General features: G+C 48.5%; 2 protein-coding genes across 3 annotated transcripts; both read left to right on the forward strand.

Moving 5' to 3' along the window:
- Positions 1-6,348: 6,348 nt before the first annotated feature.
- LOC139795585 (gallinacin-12-like) lies at positions 6,349-7,485 on the forward strand (the record flags this gene model as incomplete). Its single annotated transcript, XM_071742511.1, has 2 exons — positions 6,349-6,511; positions 7,114-7,485. Coding segments are annotated over 2 exons (312 nt in total), but the record flags the coding sequence as incomplete, so codon positions are not given.
- A 7,314-nt stretch (positions 7,486-14,799) lies between these two features.
- On the forward strand, positions 14,800-18,249 carry LOC139795323 (gallinacin-13-like). 2 transcript variants are annotated; one of them, XM_071742183.1, is made up of 3 exons: positions 14,800-15,106; positions 15,415-15,583; positions 17,055-17,358. In XM_071742183.1, the coding sequence occupies exons 2-3, from the start codon at positions 15,523-15,525 to the stop codon at positions 17,153-17,155; spliced, it is 162 nt and encodes a 53-aa protein (XP_071598284.1). In that variant the 5' UTR covers positions 14,800-15,106; positions 15,415-15,522; the 3' UTR covers positions 17,156-17,358. The 2 variants fall into 2 exon arrangements, 1 of the variants encoding a protein (XP_071598284.1); XR_011725449.1 differs by lacking the exon at positions 17,055-17,358 and adding an exon at positions 17,386-18,249 and having other exon boundaries at positions 14,856-15,106.
- The last annotated feature ends 447 nt before the right edge of the window (positions 18,250-18,696 follow it).

An 18,696-nucleotide genomic window follows, 5' to 3' on the forward strand; every position in this document is an offset into this window, starting at 1 on the left:
AGACAGAAAATCCCCTTTATCCTGCCCCAAACCAGGACAAATAGCATGACCTCACGTGGAGTACTGTGTCCAGTTCTGGAGGAGGTGTGGAAAAAAATATGATGGGCAGGAGAAGGAAAGCCCTCACAGAGGGAGCAGGAGGAGGACAAAGGATGGTCAGGAGAAAGAAAGTCCATGCAGAAGGAGCTGCCATCAATATAAAAGTGCTGAGCCAGGCAGGAGTCAAACCTGCAATCTCCTAACTCACAGTCAGGTGTGTTGCCCATTGAGCCACTGGCTCTTGTCCCCTGGCAGCCTTCTTGTCTTCTTTGATGTGCAGAGCATCCACTGCAGCCATCACAAAGACACCAAAGAACATCCCATGCAACATCAAGCAGAGAAGAACATCAGCAGCTCTGCCAACCACTGACCACAACCCCCTTGTCCTCATGGTCCATCCACTTTGCTTTACCTTATGAAGCAGTTTAGGTGCTGGGTCTCTCTGTCCTGCTGCAGGGATGTGTCTGGGAGCCCACATCAGAGACCAAATCATAATCAAGACAAATGATGCTGCTTGGTGTCCTCTGGACCACTGAAGAAGTCGTGTCTTCAAAGAAAACCTATCATGGTGGCCAAGAGTTCTCTGGTTTTGGTGCCATGATCACTGTTTCTGGTCATTTCCATGTCTTTCCTTCATCTGATCATGACTTTCAGGAGTCATGGAGTCCTGGGGTCAGCAGAAGCTGGGAGCTGGAGGCAGGAACACACAGATTCAGGCTGGCATGGATCAGGACCACACACAAATAAACAGCTAGAATCCTTCCAGGAATTCTTCCATAGTTTTCATGTGGGCTCTGAGATGGGGCTGACCAGAGTAGAGCTCCCCAGCTCATCCTTTTTACTCTTTTTGAAAAAAACCTCTCATGAGGTTTTTCATCAGAAACCTCCCTCATTTTCCATGACAGATTTAATCCTACACTGAACACTTGTCCTTGATCCCTCCAGAAATCCCCTGGGCTGACAGTACCACCTCGTGGTGGCTTTACACAAAAGTACCAAAGTGGATAAACCCAGGTCCCCCAGGAGCAACTGGTGATGCAGTGATGACATTTTTTGCACTTTCCCTTGGAAGACATCACTTCCTTCAGCATCTTGATGAGGTCACCTGCTTCAGACACCCTCCAGAATACCTCCCTCCTTTGGTCTCCACTCTGATCATGATCCATAACCTCCAGCCTGGCTAAAAGCAAAGCCCTGAGCATCGTGTTTCCCTTGCAGACTGCTCCCAAGGTGCCCCTCTATGGTTGGCCAAAGACTTGAAGAGCCCTTCCCCACATGCAGCCCCCCAGAAAAGGAGGGGAAATACAGAAGTTGTCCAGTGGTTCTCCAAAGCTGACCCCAAGTGAACACAGAACCTTCTGATCTGGAGCCAGATGTGCTGCCATTGCACCAGGAGGTCATTGGGGAGGGCTGTAAATCCTTGGCATGGACCCCAGCCTGGGTGGTGGGGATGTTCTCTGCATGGGGACCACTCCAGGCACCTCCCAGCAAGGTTTTAGCTCTGCTGGGGAAGGAGCAACATGAGGAGAAGGTGATCAAAACCTGGCTGCAGACACAAGTCCAGGCTGGAGAATGAACCTGCAGGGTGGCACGGGGTCATTTGCAGGGTCAGGCTGGCCCAGGAAAAGGACCAAATCCCCTCCTGCAGCACAGCCCAAGGTGGGCTTTGGGGATGTAAGCAGGAGTGGTGGTGGATGGAGTGAAGAGCAGAGAGCCCATGAGCTAAATCCAACCACACAGCTTGTGGTGTCCTGCACAGCCACAACCTTGGTTTGGCTGGAAATGGCAGAGAGACCTACAAGGAAGGAAAAATACCCCACCAATGCAAGAAAGGTCCAACCCCAGTCCTTTCCCTGGAACACTGGAACAAGTTTCCCAGAGAAGCTGTGGCTGCCCTCACTGGATTTGGCTTTTTGGAGCTGGGGTTTTTTTCCCATCAACCTATTCACCAGATGTTCCTCCCCCTGCAGGACAATGCACAGTTCTGGGGTCCCCAGCATGAGAAGGACACTGAGCTGTCAGAGTCCAGAGGAGGCCACAAAGATGCTGGGAGGGTTGGAGCAGCTCTGCTCTGGAGCCAGGCTGAGAGAGTTGGGGGTGTTCAGCCTGGAGAAGAGAAGGCTCCAGGGAGACCTTAGAGCACCTTCCAGTGCCTGAAGGGGCTCCAGGAAAGCTGGGGAGAGACTTTGGACAAGGGCCTGGAGGGATGGAGCAAGGGAGAACAGTTTTAAGCTGAAAGAGGCAAGACTGAGATGAGATCTTAGGAAGAAATTCTTTGGGGTGAGGATGCTGAGCCCTTGGTTGTCCAGGCTGCCCAAGGAAGCTGTGGCTGCCCCATCCCTGGCAGTGTCTCAGCCCAGGTTGGATGGGGCTTGGAGCACCCTGGGCTGGGGGAGGTGTCCCTGACCATGCAGGGGGGTTGGAACTGGATGAGCTTTAAGGTCCCTTCCAACCCAAACCATTCCATGATTCCTATGAAACGAGGACAAAAATTGGGATGATGGTTTATAAACACAAATAACAACTGCAGCATTAAAATGAGGAGTGGAATGATTAATAAGTTAATAGATGGATTTCTTTTCTGGAGTGGATATAGAAACCAAGGGAATTGGCTTGGATTGAACAACCAGTGAGCTGCTTGCCCCCCCTTGGAATGTATTGAGTATAAATATATGAAATGTGCAGTATTCAGCTGGGGGGGAAGAGCAGTGCTAAACAGCATTAGATTTCTATTAGTGGATAATTTCTGGGGAGCAAGTCACAGCCTCCTCACCTAGAGGGTGCATTTCTACAAGGAAATATTCTCCTGTGAAAGAAAAAAAAAAAAAAAAAAAGGAAAAAAATGGGAAAAAAAAACTCAGCAGAAGGCCCTCTGAAATTTCACTGTTTGATAATTAATTTTACTTTAAAAAAATTAAAATAAATTTAAATAAAATTTAATTTAAAATTAAAATAAATTAAAACAAAAGCAAATACCAAATAAAAAATTCAACTGTCATGATGCTGATAGTGCTTTCTGACTGTAGGAGACAGCACTGATTAGCAAGGCATCCAGGGAAGGTCCCATGGGATGGGATGTTGGTTTGGAAACCTGGATATGTCTACAAGGAAGATGCCTTCCTGTGACTACAGGCAGCAGAGCTCCCACTATTATCACAGTTACAAAGGTTGGGGTGTTTTTTTTTAAGTTTTATAGGTGATCTAAAATTATATGAAGCTAGAAAAAAGTTAAATTTATGGTTACACCCTTAGCCTGAGTGCATCCCTAAAATTTCATGTCTGCAACCAAAAGCCACCCCAGCTCTCCAAACACCTCAATAATCCTCTCGTGTTTAACCTGTGAATGCTGAAGACTGAGCAAAGAGGCAAGCAGCCACCTCTCATCTGAGCAAACCCTACAAGAGCATCCGTGTCCCCTCCTCCTCCAAGCTTTTCCCCCCACAAGAGGGAGCCACGAACCAGCTCATGGGCTCCACAACCTGCAAAGCCCCCCTGGAGATGGATTTTGCTCAGGGAGGAACTCTCCATCCCTGGGCCAGCCTGGAAATTCAGTGTGGCACCAACCACCCCCATTAAGGTTCAGTCAGTTGATCACTCCTGAGTTTCCAGTGTTATCTGAGATGAATTAGGCCATACACACAGCCATCCATTTTCCCTCTAGTCATGTGAAGGCTTTTCTAGAGGTCTTTTATCTTACCTGATAGTCCCATGACAATCTTAGGGCAGCCCACATCAGTTAAATCTATATATTTGGGCTACTAGTTGAGTCCATAATATCAACCAGCTAATATTTTCAGAAAGAAAACCGGATGTTTAATTGGTTCAAATTTTAATTTCCTGTTGGGGAAATGAAGGAAAATGTCGTTTATTTGCACTGATGAATGGAGAGTGCAAATGGTGCAGCAGAACCTTGGACCTCCTGCTATACTCACCACCATCCAGAGCCTTCTGACACTTCCAGGTGCCACCAAAATGATGGCTCATTTTCTCCAGGTGGCCCATTACCAACCCCCTTGATCTCTGGAACTAACAAGTAATGATGCTCAGGAGGTGGCTCAGTACTGAGAAGCAACTTTGAGAAGTAAGCCAGGTAGGGGATAGAGTTCTTTCTCTGCTTGGTTTTGTGACCTTTTGCCATTGTTTGGGTCCAGCCATGTGTAGAGGTCACACTGTACTCATTGTCTTCCATGGTCACCACTGCCAAGGTCCCCTGGACAGCACGCTCTGTCCCCACAGCCCTATAAATGCCAGAGTGCCCCCTCCTCCCTTGCTCAAAGTTTCTGGTGGTGTGGTCCTGTCTCCAAGCTGCAGCTTCTTTTCCCATGAAATCAAGTCAAGAGGACACATTGCAAACCCAAAACCTGGAGTGACCTGGGGGCATGAAAGAGACTCAGGGCTCAGCAGCCAAGTGGCCTCCTGGAGGACAAGGTCCCAGCAGCTTCAGCTGTCCAGCCAAGTCTTTATCATTTCTCAGAAGATCCTGGGTTGATGCCAAAAGAAAAGGCCCCTGTTCAGATTTACAGCTGCTGTGCAGCCACTCTCATGAGGGGGTTTTATAGCCAGCACCACAGCTCTCCAGCCTTTCCTAAGACCTACACAACCATTGCTGGCTGGTGGCTGTGGACTGGGGTTAACTGGGGGCAGAAGGAGGGGCTCGTTGGGGTCTAAACTCCACCTCTTACAAAAAGGTGGAAAGATCTTCCTTATCTGTGTAAATAGAGACTGACTGACCTAAAAACCCTGGTACTGAGTATCTTGCCTTTGCTGACCTTTTTATTTTCAAAAATAGATGTTTCTCCCCAGTCCTGCCACAAAATTTAGCATCAGGAGCCCCTGCAGTCAACACAACAGTTCCCACCTTGCTTTGCAGGGTGATGTTGGCTACTGGGTCACAACCATGCTCGTTCCCTTTCCATGCTGCAGGGAACCAACTCTCTGCTTGCCTGTGGAAAGCTCCATGCAGAACCACACACTGTGGAGATGAGGTTGCCCTCAAACACCACTTGGCCCAAGGAACCCAGAGCAGATGCTGTCAACAGTCAATAGTCCTCAGGTGGCCACAGATGCGTGGGGGGCACTGTAGATCTGCAGTGTGCACTTGGGAGAATGCAGCTTTGGAGATGGACACACTTTGAGCTGCTGGATGGACTGCAGACCTGTAAAGGTCACTTCAAATCACCTGATTTTTGTCATGGAATCATTGAATGGTTTGAGTTAGAAGGGACATTAAAGATTATCCAGTTTCAAGCCCCTGCCATGGGCAGGGACACCTCCCACAGCCCAGGGTGCTCCAAGCCCCATCCAACCTGGGCTGAGACACTGCCAGGGATGGGGCAGCCACAGCTTCTCTGGGAAACCTGGGCAACCAAGGGCTCAGCATCCTCACACCAAAGAATTTCTTCCTAAAATCTCTTCTCTTTCAGTTTAAAACTGTTCCTTCTTGTCCCATTCCTCCAGGCCCTTGTCCAAAGTCCCTCCCCAGCTTTCCTGGGGCCCCTTCAGGCACTGGAAGGTGCTCTAAGGTCTCCCTGGAGCCTTCTCTTCTCCAGGCTGATCAACCCCAATCAGAGCTGCTCCAGCACTGCAGGGAGTGGAGGAGATTTTAACTGTGTTAAGTTCATCTGAATTAGATTTCTTCAGGGAGTAAAGAATTTGTAACCTTCATCTTTCAACTATCCACAAATTTAGAGAAGCCCAGCTAAGGGACAACAAACAGAAGGACAAGGCAGGGCCAGCAGGCAGGCAGGGGAGTCAGGAATGTCCCAGGCTGATTTTACAGCCATTTCCATGTCTATCTGATAAATGCCAGCCAGTGGTTCACTGCTGAGCTAACCATCCACATCCTCCACCAGTGATGTGTGCTCATCGTGCTCAGGAATGAAGCCTCCCAAATTCCTCAGAAGCCAAAGCTGGAATATCTTAAAAAAAAAAAAAAAAAAAAAAAAAAAAGTCATACCCAGGTTTCAGCTTCACACAAGCTCAGATAAAAAAATTAATCACTCCTAGCCTGCATGGTTGTCCTCCTTGCAGCTCCTCAGGGGTCTTCCCTTGCAGGTTGCCACCATCCGTCAGCTCCTTGGGGACTTGTTTGAAGGCAGAGGATACCCCCGGGGGGCTTTTTGGACCCAGCTGCCTGCAGCTGGCCATCTCCCCATCCAAAATGCCATCTGCTGGGGAGAGGAATCAGGGAAGTTGATAAGTGGTGAATGTGAAACAAGTTGACATTGTTTGGAGCTGCAGCACTGGGTCAGAACGACACGGAGGGTTTCTCGGCAGCAAATGTTACTCCCAAGCCTGGAATATAATTAACTCCTGCCTTCTCCTTCTTTCTACCCTGGGGTGCCAGCCAGCATGCCAGCAGCACCAAGAGGCTTCTGCAAAACCTCAAGCTCAGCCCTTCACTTTGCCAGCAGAGCCAAAGCAATGGGGATCCTTGGGTTCCTTTTCATCTTCGGCTCCTTGATCGCTCATGGTAAGACCAGGAAGGTTGAGGGTGGTAAAGAGAGGTATCTGGGAACAGGAAAAATGTTTTATCAGTGTAATCAAGTCAAAATACTCTAGGTAATGAGGGGGGAAAGATGTCAGCAGGTTCCTGGATCAGATAGTGAGTTAAGCACGTTGGCACACTGCATGATTTAATCCCTTTGGGTGGTGTGAAAACGATGAGGGATGAAGCTGTGGAAATGGAGCACACCTCTGCCTTTCTAGGAGGAGACTTGGTTGGAGAAGCTCTAGAGGACATGCCCTGTGCTCTGGGAAAATGCATCTGCCTTTTCTCAGGCTGCAGTTGCCTCCTCGGCAGGGTGAGGACAACCATGCTGACCTCCTGTGCGTGGTCCTTGCCAACATTCTGCAGAAACAACTGCGTGATAAAATGTTCCTTGAGTGAGGCTGGCTCTGCAGCTTGGGTTTTTTTGTTTTTTTTATTAGGAGTCATGTCTGAAGCTTTCCTCTGGGACAAGGATCCTGGGTTCACGCCCGTGTTCCATCCATGCTCACAGTCCTGGATTTCCTGGGCTCATTCATAGCGATTCCTATGAATTTTATTCACCAATTTCTTGCTTCTTTGTACAGGAGATGCTCATGGACCAGAGAGCTGCAACCACGAAGGGGGCTTGTGCCGAGTTGGAAACTGCATTTCTGGTGAATATCTGGCAAGTTACTGCTTTGAACCCATCATTCTCTGTTGTAAGAGTTTATCATCCACTACCACAAAAAGCTGAAGGGCTTCAAAGCACTTGGAGAGCTTCAGGCTCCACTGACAAGGAACAAGATGCTGTTAGGAAGGAAATATTGTGCCTTTCTCTGTCAGTCCCATGGGAGATCATGTGGATTCACTGAGCTTCTGAACTTCTCTGCTTTTCGTGTGACTTTTTTAGGCAACACTGTGACCAGAAGAAATTTGGGCTTTCCAGACTCTTTATTTCCCCTTTTCACATCTGTCATGCTCCTGAAAGCAATAAACCTGAAGTTTAAAAGAGCAGCAAGTGCCTGTTCATGTCTCCTGCTGACACTCAGCAAAGGTGCTGGTGGTGGGGTGCGTGGACTCCCAATGCTCAGGAGTGGATACAACAGCCCAAACTTTCCCAGCAGGGCAGGTTGGCTCCATCTCTTTATTTATCTTCCCAGAGAAAAGAGCTGCAATGGCCACAGCCTTTTTTTTAAATCACTTTTGGTGCAAAAGGTGTCTGGTTTGACAGAAAATCTGTGTTTCTCAGGCAAGCCCTGTGCTACTCTTCATGTCCAGGTTGTGCCAGGTTCTTACAGGCACTGGGAAAGGCTGGCAGGAGAAATAAGGCACAGAAAAGGAAAAAGGGATTCCCCACATGCATCCAGACCTTTTTGCCCATGGGTTTCATAGCATGAGCATTCTGTCCATCAGCCCTGGGCCCCACCTAGAACAGAAAATGCAAAACCTAGCAGGGCTGTCCTGGGTTCAGCCTTCTTCCAGACCAAGGAAGAACCCAGGCTTGCTTCTTTTAAACATAGAATTGTAGAATGGTTTGGGAAGTGACCTGTAAAGGTCATCTAGGCCAATCTTCCTGCAGTGACCAGGGACATCTTCAACCAGATCAGGTCGCTCAGAGCTTGTTCCAACCTGACCTTGGGTGTCTTCAGGGATGGGACATCTCCCCCCTCTCTGGGCAACCTGGGGCAGTGTTTCACCACCTTTCTTGCAAACAATTTCTTCCTTATGTCTGGCTAAATCTCTCCTTTGGGGAATGGATCTGAAAGTTGTGTTCCATTGCCCTTGGCAGGCTGCTTTCCTCATCCATGGACTGAATTTCTGGTGCTCCTCCTTTCTTCTGTAACCCCCCAGCAATGAGCCTGTTCGTACCTAACATCCTTCTGCCTATGAGCTCTATCAGCCTAAATCTATCCATTCTTGACCCTTCTGTAATTTTTCAGCATGAAATTTTGACACCCCCTCTGCTTTTGTCAGTTAGCTCTTGGTCTCCCTTTCCAGGTAAAAATATTTCTCTCTGGGTCAATTATTTCTGTGAAAGCAAGAAAACAATGATGCAACAAGAGAGCTATGCCAGTTAGCTCAGAGCCAGGGAAAAGTCCTCCCTGGGAGATGAAATTCCTGCTGTGATGAATCAAAGAGGAAAATTCCCATTGACTCACCAGGGTCAGGACCCATCACCAGTGGTCCAAAAAATTAATTCACCCGAGTAGCTCCATCCTCCTGCAAGCAGCCCAGCTCTTTTCCTCAGGTCATCAGGACACCATCTGGGACACCAACACGTGCAGGGAGACTCCAACACTGCCCTGGAGATCTCCTGCAGTTGGATGAAGCATCAGGAGAGATGGATCATCCCGAGTTGGCTGTCAGCTTGGGAACTGCTGCTGCAAACAGAGATTGGGGTTGAACCCAGGGCCAAATTCCTCCCCAGATTCCAAGCCCAGCTCCTCCATGCACATGTGTGAGGACAGGACAGGCAGGCTTTGGAATCAAGGCACCTTTCCAACCCAAACAGTGACTCACATCCGTCCACAAACTTCTTCATCCGTGCCTCCTGGGGAGATGTTTAGACACCACATTTATTACCTAATTTCCTAAGAAAGTGAAACACCCTCCTCTTATAAACCTCCCTGGACTGTCACTGGGTCTTCTGAGGCTGCACCTTGAATCCTGAGGTCACTTTTGGGACCCTCAAGACAAGAAGGACATTGAGGGCAGTGGAGATGGGGAAGGGCCTGGAGAACAAGGCTGAGGAGCAGCTGAAGGAACTGGGTGTGTTTCACCTGGACACCTTCTTGATCTCTACAACCCCCTGAAAGGAAGTTGGAGCCTGGAGAGCTCTGGTTTCTTCTCTGAAGTAGCAAGTGATAGAACAAGAGGAAATGGCTTTGGGTTTTGCCAGGGGAGGTTTAGACTGGAAATCAGGAAAAAAATCCTTCACTGAAAGGGGTTTTCAGGTCTGGCCCAGGCTGCCCAAAGCAGTGGTGGAGTAACCATCCCTGGGGTTGTTTAAAAGCAGTGGAGATTTGGTGCTGAGGGACACGATGGACTTGGCAGTACTGGGTTAACAGTTGGACTTGATGATTGTAAAAGTCTTTTCCAACAAAAACAGCTCTAGGAGTCTATAAATTTGGGGCCTTTTGGTCAAATTTCAATCAAGGGAAGTGGAAATGCTCAGTCAGTTTCCAGGCAACATTGTCCCCCTGCAAAGTTCTGTCAGACACACGGTCTCACTCACTCTCCCCTTCTCTTTGTTCCCTTGCTCACTCATCTGGATGGAAATAACTCTCCTAAAAAAAACCCCAAATCACAACAACAACTGAAAAAAAACTCAAAAAAAAAACCCCAAAACCCAAAAAAACCCACCCCAAACAAAACCCCACCTCAAATAACAAAGCAATAACAAAAATCCTCCATCATTTCTGCCTGATGAATAAGATGAACTCAATTCCTTTGCAGCAGCCTGGTCTGGGACCCAGGGAGGAGAGAGGAAGCATGGTCACAGTGGAGGGTGAAGTACAGCATCCCTGAGCCCATCAACCTGACACAACTTTTTCTTGACATGGTTTCTTGACCTCTTTACTCACCTGGACTGATTCTCAGAGTGTGGAGCTAAATGTGGTCAGAGGAGCTCATCTGAATCCATCCTGTTACCTGTAGGATTGTAGGAGCAGAGGGGACAGTCAGGCCAGGGGGAAGCCAGAATAGAAGAAGAAATGAGAAGATGAAGCCTATCATCCTTGCAAGCTGGTGAGAATTTAAATTTGGATTTAAAGGCCAGCAGTCCTCTCTGGAAAGATATTAAGATTTTGCCCCTGTGGGCAAAAAAAAGCCAAAGGATTTTTGTGGGAAAGTCTTGGCTGATCCTTTAATTCTACCTGAGACAAAGTTTAGATGGCTACAAAAATAAGGGTTCTTCAGGATTAACCCAGAAGACACATAACAGCTCCTCAGGGTGATTCAGAAACCATCCAGACATCTTGGAAAGTGTATCTTGGATTTTCACAAGTACACTTTGTGTCTTTTCAGCCAGGGTAGAGTTCTAGCCTTGTGCCTGCTCCGTCAACCAGCACAAACCTCCTGAATAACTGGAGCTGTCAGTTCCTCAAAGCATGACAAGAACACCCTCCCTCAGTGGAATTTGTTTGCTGTTCCCAGGCAACAAGCCAGTCGGTGTTTGCTTGGCAGAGAGAACCAGAGGGAGATGAAATCTTCCACTTCTACCCTAAAAATGCCATCGGAGCTGGAGCTGTGCTGTCAGGAGCAGAAGGCATGGCAGTTGCGGTCCTACCTGGGGAAGCTGAGCTCTCCCAGCCTTGGCAAACCCCTTAGGTTGTCCCTTATGTCCCCAGCAAACCCATCCAACCCAATGCAAGCACCATGGATGGTTCTTCCTTCACCCCCAACAATCCCCATCCCAGGGCTGCTCCTGTATCTCCTGTAGAGTGAGAGGTACCATCACCCTGCCCCGGCCCAGCTCCATGCCAGGAAGCCCAAACAGGTCTCATATCTCCATGATTTGATTTAATCAGGTGAGGCTCAGTCTCTGCCATCAGCAGATCCTCACCCATGGGCTCAGCAAATCAGTTCTTCCCCAAAATGCTCCTCAGCACAGTCTGGAGGTGATGGGCACATGGCAAGGACCACTTGTAGTTGGCACTTGGATGTGGTTATGGAGCTGGTGGGGAGAGCTTAGGTGTGCAGAGATAAGATGTGCTGTGTCTGCTTGTTGTGGGGTAATGAACAGCATTTGGAAAGGAAGAGAAGAGAAGAGAAGAGAAGAGAAGAGAAGAGAAGAGAAGAGAAGAGAAGAGAAGAGAAGAGAAGAGAAGAGAAGAGAGGAGAAGAGAAGAGAAGAGAAGAGAAGAGAAGAGAAGAGAAGAGAAGAGAAGAGAAGAGAAGAGAAGAGAAGAGAAGAGAAGAGAAGAGAAGAGAAGAGAAGAGAAGAGAAGAGAAGAGAGCAAGGAGGCCATGAAGATGATGCAAGGGTTGGAGCAACTCTGGAGCCAGGCTGAGAGAGTTGGGGTTGTTCAGCCTGGAGAAGAGAAGGTTCCAGGGAGACCTTAGAGCACCTTCCAGTGCCTGAAGGGGCTCCAGGAAAGCTGGGGAGGGACTTTGGACAAGGGCCTGGAGGAATGGGACAAGGAGTGATGGTTTCAAGCTGCAAGAGGAGAGATTGAGATGAGATCTCAGGAAGAAATTATTTTCTGTGAGGGTGCTGAGCCCCTGACCCAGGTTTCCCAGAGAAGCTGTGGCTGCCCCATCCCTGGCAGTGTCTCAGCCCAGGTTGGATGGGGCTTGGAGCCCCCTGGGCTGGGGGAGGTGTCCCTGCCCATGCAGGGGGTTGGGACTGGATGAGCTTTAAGGTCCCCTCCAGCCCAAACCAGTCTGTGTGTCTATGTGTCTGTAATTCAGGGTATTTGACTAATTCAGGGTGTCCTTACTCTCCCCCAAAGGACTCCCCATCTGGCTGCTATGACAGGAGATGGATGATCCCATGGGCCAGGTGAGGAGGGGTGTGCTGTGCTCTATGATGAAACCTGCCCACACCCATGGGTCTTTCTGGGTCAGATATTTTTTCCCAGGCTAAACTTCAAGTCTGTGTCTGCACTTGCTTGGCTCAGGGTTGGGTTAAAAGGCACTGGTGGGACTCAGGGGGGAGGTGGGGAGGAGACAGCATTGCAAACTGGGCAGGGGTCAATCACCAAAGGATTTGCTCCTGCTGGAATGAATTTATCCCAGTCTGTGCTTTAAAAATCAGTCTGCTCAAATCCTAGACTGAAGTCAGATGAAGTCAGTGGGGACATCCCTCCTGTTCGGAGCCATGAGGCAGATGTGGATTAAGTTGACCCCTTTCCAGCCTCCAAACCTCTGAGGCACCCAGGAGCCAATTTCATGGCCATGTGTCACTGAGCACAGATCAGCCTTTGTCCATAATGGGATCTGAAAAAAAAAAATCAGCCCACCCCACCATCTGGAGGCAGGTTGGAGAACAGGAAAGGGCTGGGTGATGATGGACCAACCCCAGTAAAACTCACCAGAGGTTGAGACCTCCACAGTGTAAGGACCATGCTGGAGGGAGCCAGGCCAGCTCCTGTCAGAGCCTTTGGGACAGAGACTTCCTGCCCCCTGATTTTTTTGGGAAATCTGGTTTCTGTTGGTATTGTCTGGTTCTGGCTCTCTTTTCCCCAGGCACGTTCTGCAGCTCAGCCCCTGCACTCCAGCTGCAGAACAGGGATGTGCAGGGATGGGGAAGTCTCCTCCTGGCCACCTTTGTGCCTGCCCCTGAGACATTCAGACAGCTCCAGACACAGCTCATCTGCTCAGCTGGAGATAAAAGAGGGTGTTTGGCCATCCCTCACTGGAAACACCACGGTCCTCAGGCTAAACCTCCTCTCTTGAGAGCATTAAGCCTCCTGCACACACATGGTCAGGCACCCCAGGTCACATCCTCAGAGCAGGACACTCAGCTGAGCATCCAGAGGCTCCTCCAGTGCTTGAGGTTGTAGCTTACCCAGAATCACAGAGTTATCACAGTTGGAAAAGACCTTTAAGATCACTGTGTCCAGCTGCCAACATCTCCCCCAGATGAAATATATGTATCAATATCTGTATTAACATGCCCACCAGAGCATGTCCCAAAGTGCCTCATCTCCATGGGGTTTAAATACCTCCAGGGATGGGGACTCTACCACCCCCCATTCCTAACTACTTTCTCAGAAAAGCAATTTTTCCTCAAATCACAGAATCACAGACTGTTTATGGTTGGAAAGGACCTTAAAGATCATCAAGATCCAACACAACTCTGCATGGGCAGACAATACTAACTGCATTTTACAAAGTCTCAGCCACCCATCAGGATGGTGGATTACTCAGGTTTTGTTTTTCCCCAGGATGCTCTATCAGTGCATGGTGCAGAGATCCAGCCAGGGCCTCCATCTACATTCTCATGTTGCTCCAGCATAGTGCAGAGATGTGCAAAGGCCAGTTCTCTGTGTTCTCACGTCCTAACTATAGTGAAAATGCAGTTGACACAAACCAGATTGAATGTAAAAGTTTCAAAATAGCTCTGATGCCTTAAAGACTGAAAAATCTCAGCCCTGAACTCTGAGAAGTGCCTGCCTACATCAGCCTTGCAGATAGGAAAACTGTCTTTATTTTGAAATCTAGTCTAAAGCTCCCCTGGTGCAACTTCAGGCCATCTCCTCTGGTCCTATCAGTATTTAGTTGAGAGAAGAGCTCAGCATCCACCTCCCTACAACCTCCTTGCAGGGAGCTGTAGAGAGCAATAAGGTCTCCTCTCAGCATCCTCCTCTACAAACTGAACATTCCCAATTCCCTCAACCTTTCCTCCCAGGATTTGTTCTCCAGACCCTTCCCCAGCTTGGTTTCCCTTCTCTGAACTCACTCCAGCTCCTCAATGTCCTTCTTGGAGTGAGGGGCCCAGAACTGAACAAAGCACTCAAGGAGGGGGTCTGACCAATGGGCACCATCACTGCCCTTCTCCTGCTGGCCCCACCATTCCTGACAGAAGCTCAAGAATTTCCATCCCATTTCTGGTCGATAAACCCTTCCCCATGGCCCCATCAGACCTTCCCCATGGTCTCATGGCACCATCCTCAGAGGCACATACTGGGTCACAGTCTTCCTCCCAGTGCACCAACTGGTACCACCAGAACTGCACAGCACCAGCTCCTCCAGAGGGGCTCTACACACCCCCTGGCAACCAACCCCTCCTGCAGATGGGGTTACAAACACATTTTTTTTTCCTCAGGTGGTGTGTGGCAGGATCTCACTCCACCTTGTTTAAATGCTCCATGTCCTGTGATCCAAAGTCCAGCTGGTGAAGAGCCCCTTATCTCCACTGTTTGATGAAGGTGATCCTTGGTCTTTTCAAGCAGCCTGAAGGCCACTGGGTTTACATTTTCCAACACTACTTGGCACCCTGCCTCTACATAAAAAGTCACCAAAGTGCCTGACAGAGGGACAAGGGAAGACTTGGAGATGCCCTCGGATGTGTCCTTGCTGTGAGAAGAAACCTTTCAAAAATTGGTTTCCTCCTTCTCCTCAGTTTGCTGTTGGGTGGGGGAGATTTCTGCTTGTTATTTGCTTTGTGTTGTTTTCCCACATTGACACACAAGTTCCACCTCTGCCAATTTCCTGGAATGAACCTGGAAAACTAGGACAAACCCCAGGGGCCTGCCAGCATTCTTGGGAAAGCTGGAATAAACAAGCTTTCCTCACACTCCTTGGTCCTCAGTATTGGGAGGAGGCATCCCAGCTTTCCCATTCAATAAACAGAGAAATGAGTCAGCTGCTAAATTGCCATTTTTCTTGGCAGTTGTAAACCAAAGTCTCTGGGCAGCCTGGGAGTTTGGAAATGCAACCTTTGATATTTAAGGACCCTGTGACTCTCACGTCAACATTTTGTGTTGGGGAGTGCTGAGGAGGAGACTCTGGAGTCTGTCAGGTTTGACTGCATCAGTGAGAAGCACAGTGGCTGGGAGCTGGAATTAAAAAAAAAATAAGAACAACTTTGGTACTGGAAGCACTTGGATGGGATTGGAACATCACGTGCAAACAGAAGACAAGCCAGACTGGGTAAGACCCAAATTTCTGTCTCCAGAAGCAACTGGTAGCAGATTTCCCAATGCTCAGTGAAATTTGTTGACAAAAATCTGCCTTTTTTTTATCTTTATTTTCTTTTTTGTTTGTTTGTTTGAGTGTTTTTGTGGTGGGGTTGGTTTTTTTTTTTTTTTGCATTTTTTTTCTTTTTTTCCTTTTTTTTTTTTTTTCCCTTTTTTTTTCCCTGCTGTCACCAGTGTGTCCATGAATGGGCACAACCCAGTGCAACTCTTTGCTGTCATGTTGAAATCCATCTGAGATTGACAAAGTTCCCTCTGCTTCAGGAGGGTTACACAACCTCTGGGCACTATAAATCCAGGATTTCCCTCTTCTTCATCTCTTCACGGCCCTTCCACTCCTCCTCCTGGTGAAACCTCCACCCACATTCAGCCATGAGGATCCTCCAGCTTCTCCTTGCAGTCGTTGTCATTCTTCTCCTCCAGGATGTTGCTGGTAAGGACTAAATAAATATTCCCAGGGGTCTCTGCAGATCTGTGGACTCAGGTTCTTACCCTGAGATAGGAAAGGACAAGACAGGGCCCTCGAGTCAAAGCAAATCAAGCCAAGGTTGACATGAGCCTTGCTTCCAAGGAACAGATTTCTTCTGACATGGCCTTCCTGGATGCAGGTGTCTCAGGTCCATAGATTCTATGACCCTTTCTCTCCATCCCATCCAAACCCTCTCAGAAATGCTGAGCCTAAGACTCTGCCCTGATGAAGATGCAAAACAGGGAAAACCCCATGAAAGGAAAAAGCACCTTCCAGGGGAAAAAAAGTGGGAGGCAAGACTACTAATTTAATATTTTGTTTGTCTCTATTCTTCTGGGTTTCTGTTTGAATAGAAAACTCCTCCTAGGTTGGGCTTTTCCACTGGTTGCTATGTGTTAGCAACTGAGGTTTCTTTCAGCTGTAGGGTCACCATGGTGTTCCTAGGACTGTGAGTGTGTAACTTTCACAAAAAACAACCAAGAAGAGGTGATTTATTTGCTTGGCCTATTTATAGCACCATAGAATGGTTTGGGTTGGAAAAGACCTTAAAGCTCATCCAGTCCCAACCCCCTGCATGGGCAGGGACACCTCCCACATCCCAGGTTGCTCCAAGCCCCATCCAACCTGGGCTGAGACACTGCCAGGGATGGGGCAGCCACAATTCCTCTGGGCAACCTGGGCCAGGGGCTCAGCACCTTCATCACAGAGTATTCTCTACTCGTGTCCAATCTAAATCCATCTTCTCTGAATATGAAACCATCACCCCTTGTCCTATGGCAACTTGTCCTGCCAAAAGTCTGTCCCCATCTTTCTTATATCAGGGAGTAAACTTAAGTCCTAGGGAGAAAGAAAGGAGAAGGAAAGGTTTGCCCACTCTACTGATGGTGGATATCCATCAGTGTGTCCCTCCTGTAGCCCCAAACTTGGTGTTTCTGCTGTCTTTAAAGAGAAGCAACATGTACCCTTTTTATCAAAACAAAAAGATTTAAAACAAAAGAACAAATTAAAAAAAAAACACCCAAACCACCAAGAATCTAACAACTACGAAAAAGAAAAAAAAAAAAAACCAAACAAACAAAAAATAGCCAAAAATAACCAACCAACCAACCAATATATAAATATCTGCTCCAAAAAAAGTCACTTCTCTGACTTTTGATGTTGCCCAAGGGATCCACCTCACCTATCCTCATACATCTAACCTAACCTATCCAACCCAAACCTGGCTATCTTGTCTAAGCTGCTTGTTAAGATATTCCCAGTGCTTGCTGGAGGGAGATGCCCCCCCCAAACACATCAGACCTTCACCATCAGGCTCCATCTAAATTTTCCCATGTCGAACAGTGAAACTTTCATTGCTCAGCCAAGTGATACCAGCAGGGCCCCAGGTGGGTTCTAAGTCCCTTAAAAAGGCCTCCTACCCCTTTTTCTCCAGCAGCCAGAGGCCTTTCAGACACCCAGCAGTGCACGAGCAACCGTGGCCACGGCAGGAGGCTTTGCTTCCACATGGATCCACCTCACCCACCTCATCTAACCTAACCTAGCCAACCCAAACCTGGCCACCTTGCCTAAGCTACTTTTTAAGGTATTCCCAGTGCTTGCTGGAGGGAGATGCTCCTCCAAACACATCAGACCTTCACCATCAAGCTCCATCTCAATTTCCCTGTTTCCAACAACGCATCTTTCATTGCTCAGCCAAGTGATGCCAGACAGGGATCCGGGTGGGTTCTTAACTCCCCTAAAAAGGTCTCCCACCCCTTTTTCTCCAGCAGCCAGAGGCCTTTCAGACACCCAGCAGTGCACGAGCAGCCGTGGCCACTGCAGGAGGCTTTGCTTCCACATGGAGCGTTGGGATGGGAGCTGCGGCAGCGGCCGCCTCCGGTGCTGCCGGTGAGAGCCACCCCCCTGGGGTGGAGCCCAGCACCCCATGGCCATGCACCCAGAGACTCTGCAACCACAACACCACCCCGGATCTGCTCTGGGAAACTTCCACACCCCAACATCCAGCTCGGTTTGTCCTGCAACCAATAAACATCTTGGGTTTATGTAACCTTCTGGGTCCAGCGCTCGGCTGTGTTTGCCTCGGAGATGGATCATGCTGCTGAATATTTGGGGGTTTGATGAACTTGCCCACCCCAAGACATTTAGAGGTGTTTGAGATGCACTGGGGTACCCAAAAATCTGCACAGGACCAAAGGGACAGTTGTGTCCTTCCAGGGTGGCATCCAGAAAGGGATCTGCTGGGTTTCTCTATCAGCTTCTAGCCCATACCCATATCCCTGTGTCTGTCACAGTCCTTACCAACCTCTGCTTCTTGCTCTATCCATCCACAGAAGACACCAGAGCAGGACCCATCCTCTTCAAGGATGTGGATCCAAGACAGAGCTATGATTTGCCCTCTAGAGGTGCCCTGTAACAACAACAAGGTGAACCTTGGCTGGGAGCTCAGGTTCTCTTCACCTCTGAGATGAGGTGAAGGGGAGTGGGATGGAGAAATCCCAATCCCACGTGGAGAGCAACGGTGGTCACACAGCCAGTTTGGGAGGGTCTGCACCATCTGGGTGGGCAAAGTCTCCTGTGAAACTTTCCTGTGTAGTACAATGTTTAAATAAAAAGAGAAACTGCTCATAAAACTGATGGTAAAAGAAAAAAAAGCAAAAAAAAAAAAAAAAAAAGAGATTTTTTTGGCCTTGCTGCTCTTTGGTGCTGAGGGATACCCCAGGGTAAGGGTGGCTGTGGGGCTGGGGGGGCAGAAAAGGAATGAAGTAGCTGAGGAAAGGAAAGGAAAGGAAAGGAAAGGAAAGGAAAGGAAAGGAAAGGAAAGGAAAGGAAAGGAAAGGAAAGGAAAGGACTCCAGAAGCAGCTTCTCACCTAGGAAAGGAGGTGATGTAGGGTGAGCAAGAATAGAGATGTCTTGGAGGTATGAGGAAAGAAAAGGTATTCAGGGACATGAAAATGTCCTTGAGAAGGACATTCCAGAAGGCTGGAAGGTTCATGTCTGGAAAACATCCAGTGTGGTGTCTGGGACATGCAAGCAAGGAGGTGGCAACACACCTGGCTTTAACCTAAACCCTCTCCAT

The sequence above is a fragment of the Heliangelus exortis genome, chromosome 3, assembly GCF_036169615.1.
Source record: "Heliangelus exortis chromosome 3, bHelExo1.hap1, whole genome shotgun sequence".
Classification (NCBI taxonomy): Eukaryota; Metazoa; Chordata; class Aves; order Apodiformes; family Trochilidae; genus Heliangelus; species Heliangelus exortis.

Bases quoted from the DNA above. Each gene is read 5' to 3' on its own strand.
- LOC139795323 (XM_071742183.1), top strand. From the start codon at position 15,523: ATGAGGATCCTCCAGCTTCTCCTTGCAGTCGTTGTCATTCTTCTCCTC. The intron at 15,584-17,054 runs GTAAGGACTAAA...TTTCTCCAGCAG, and splicing joins TCTCCTCCAGGATGTTGCTG to CCAGAGGCCTTTCAGACACC.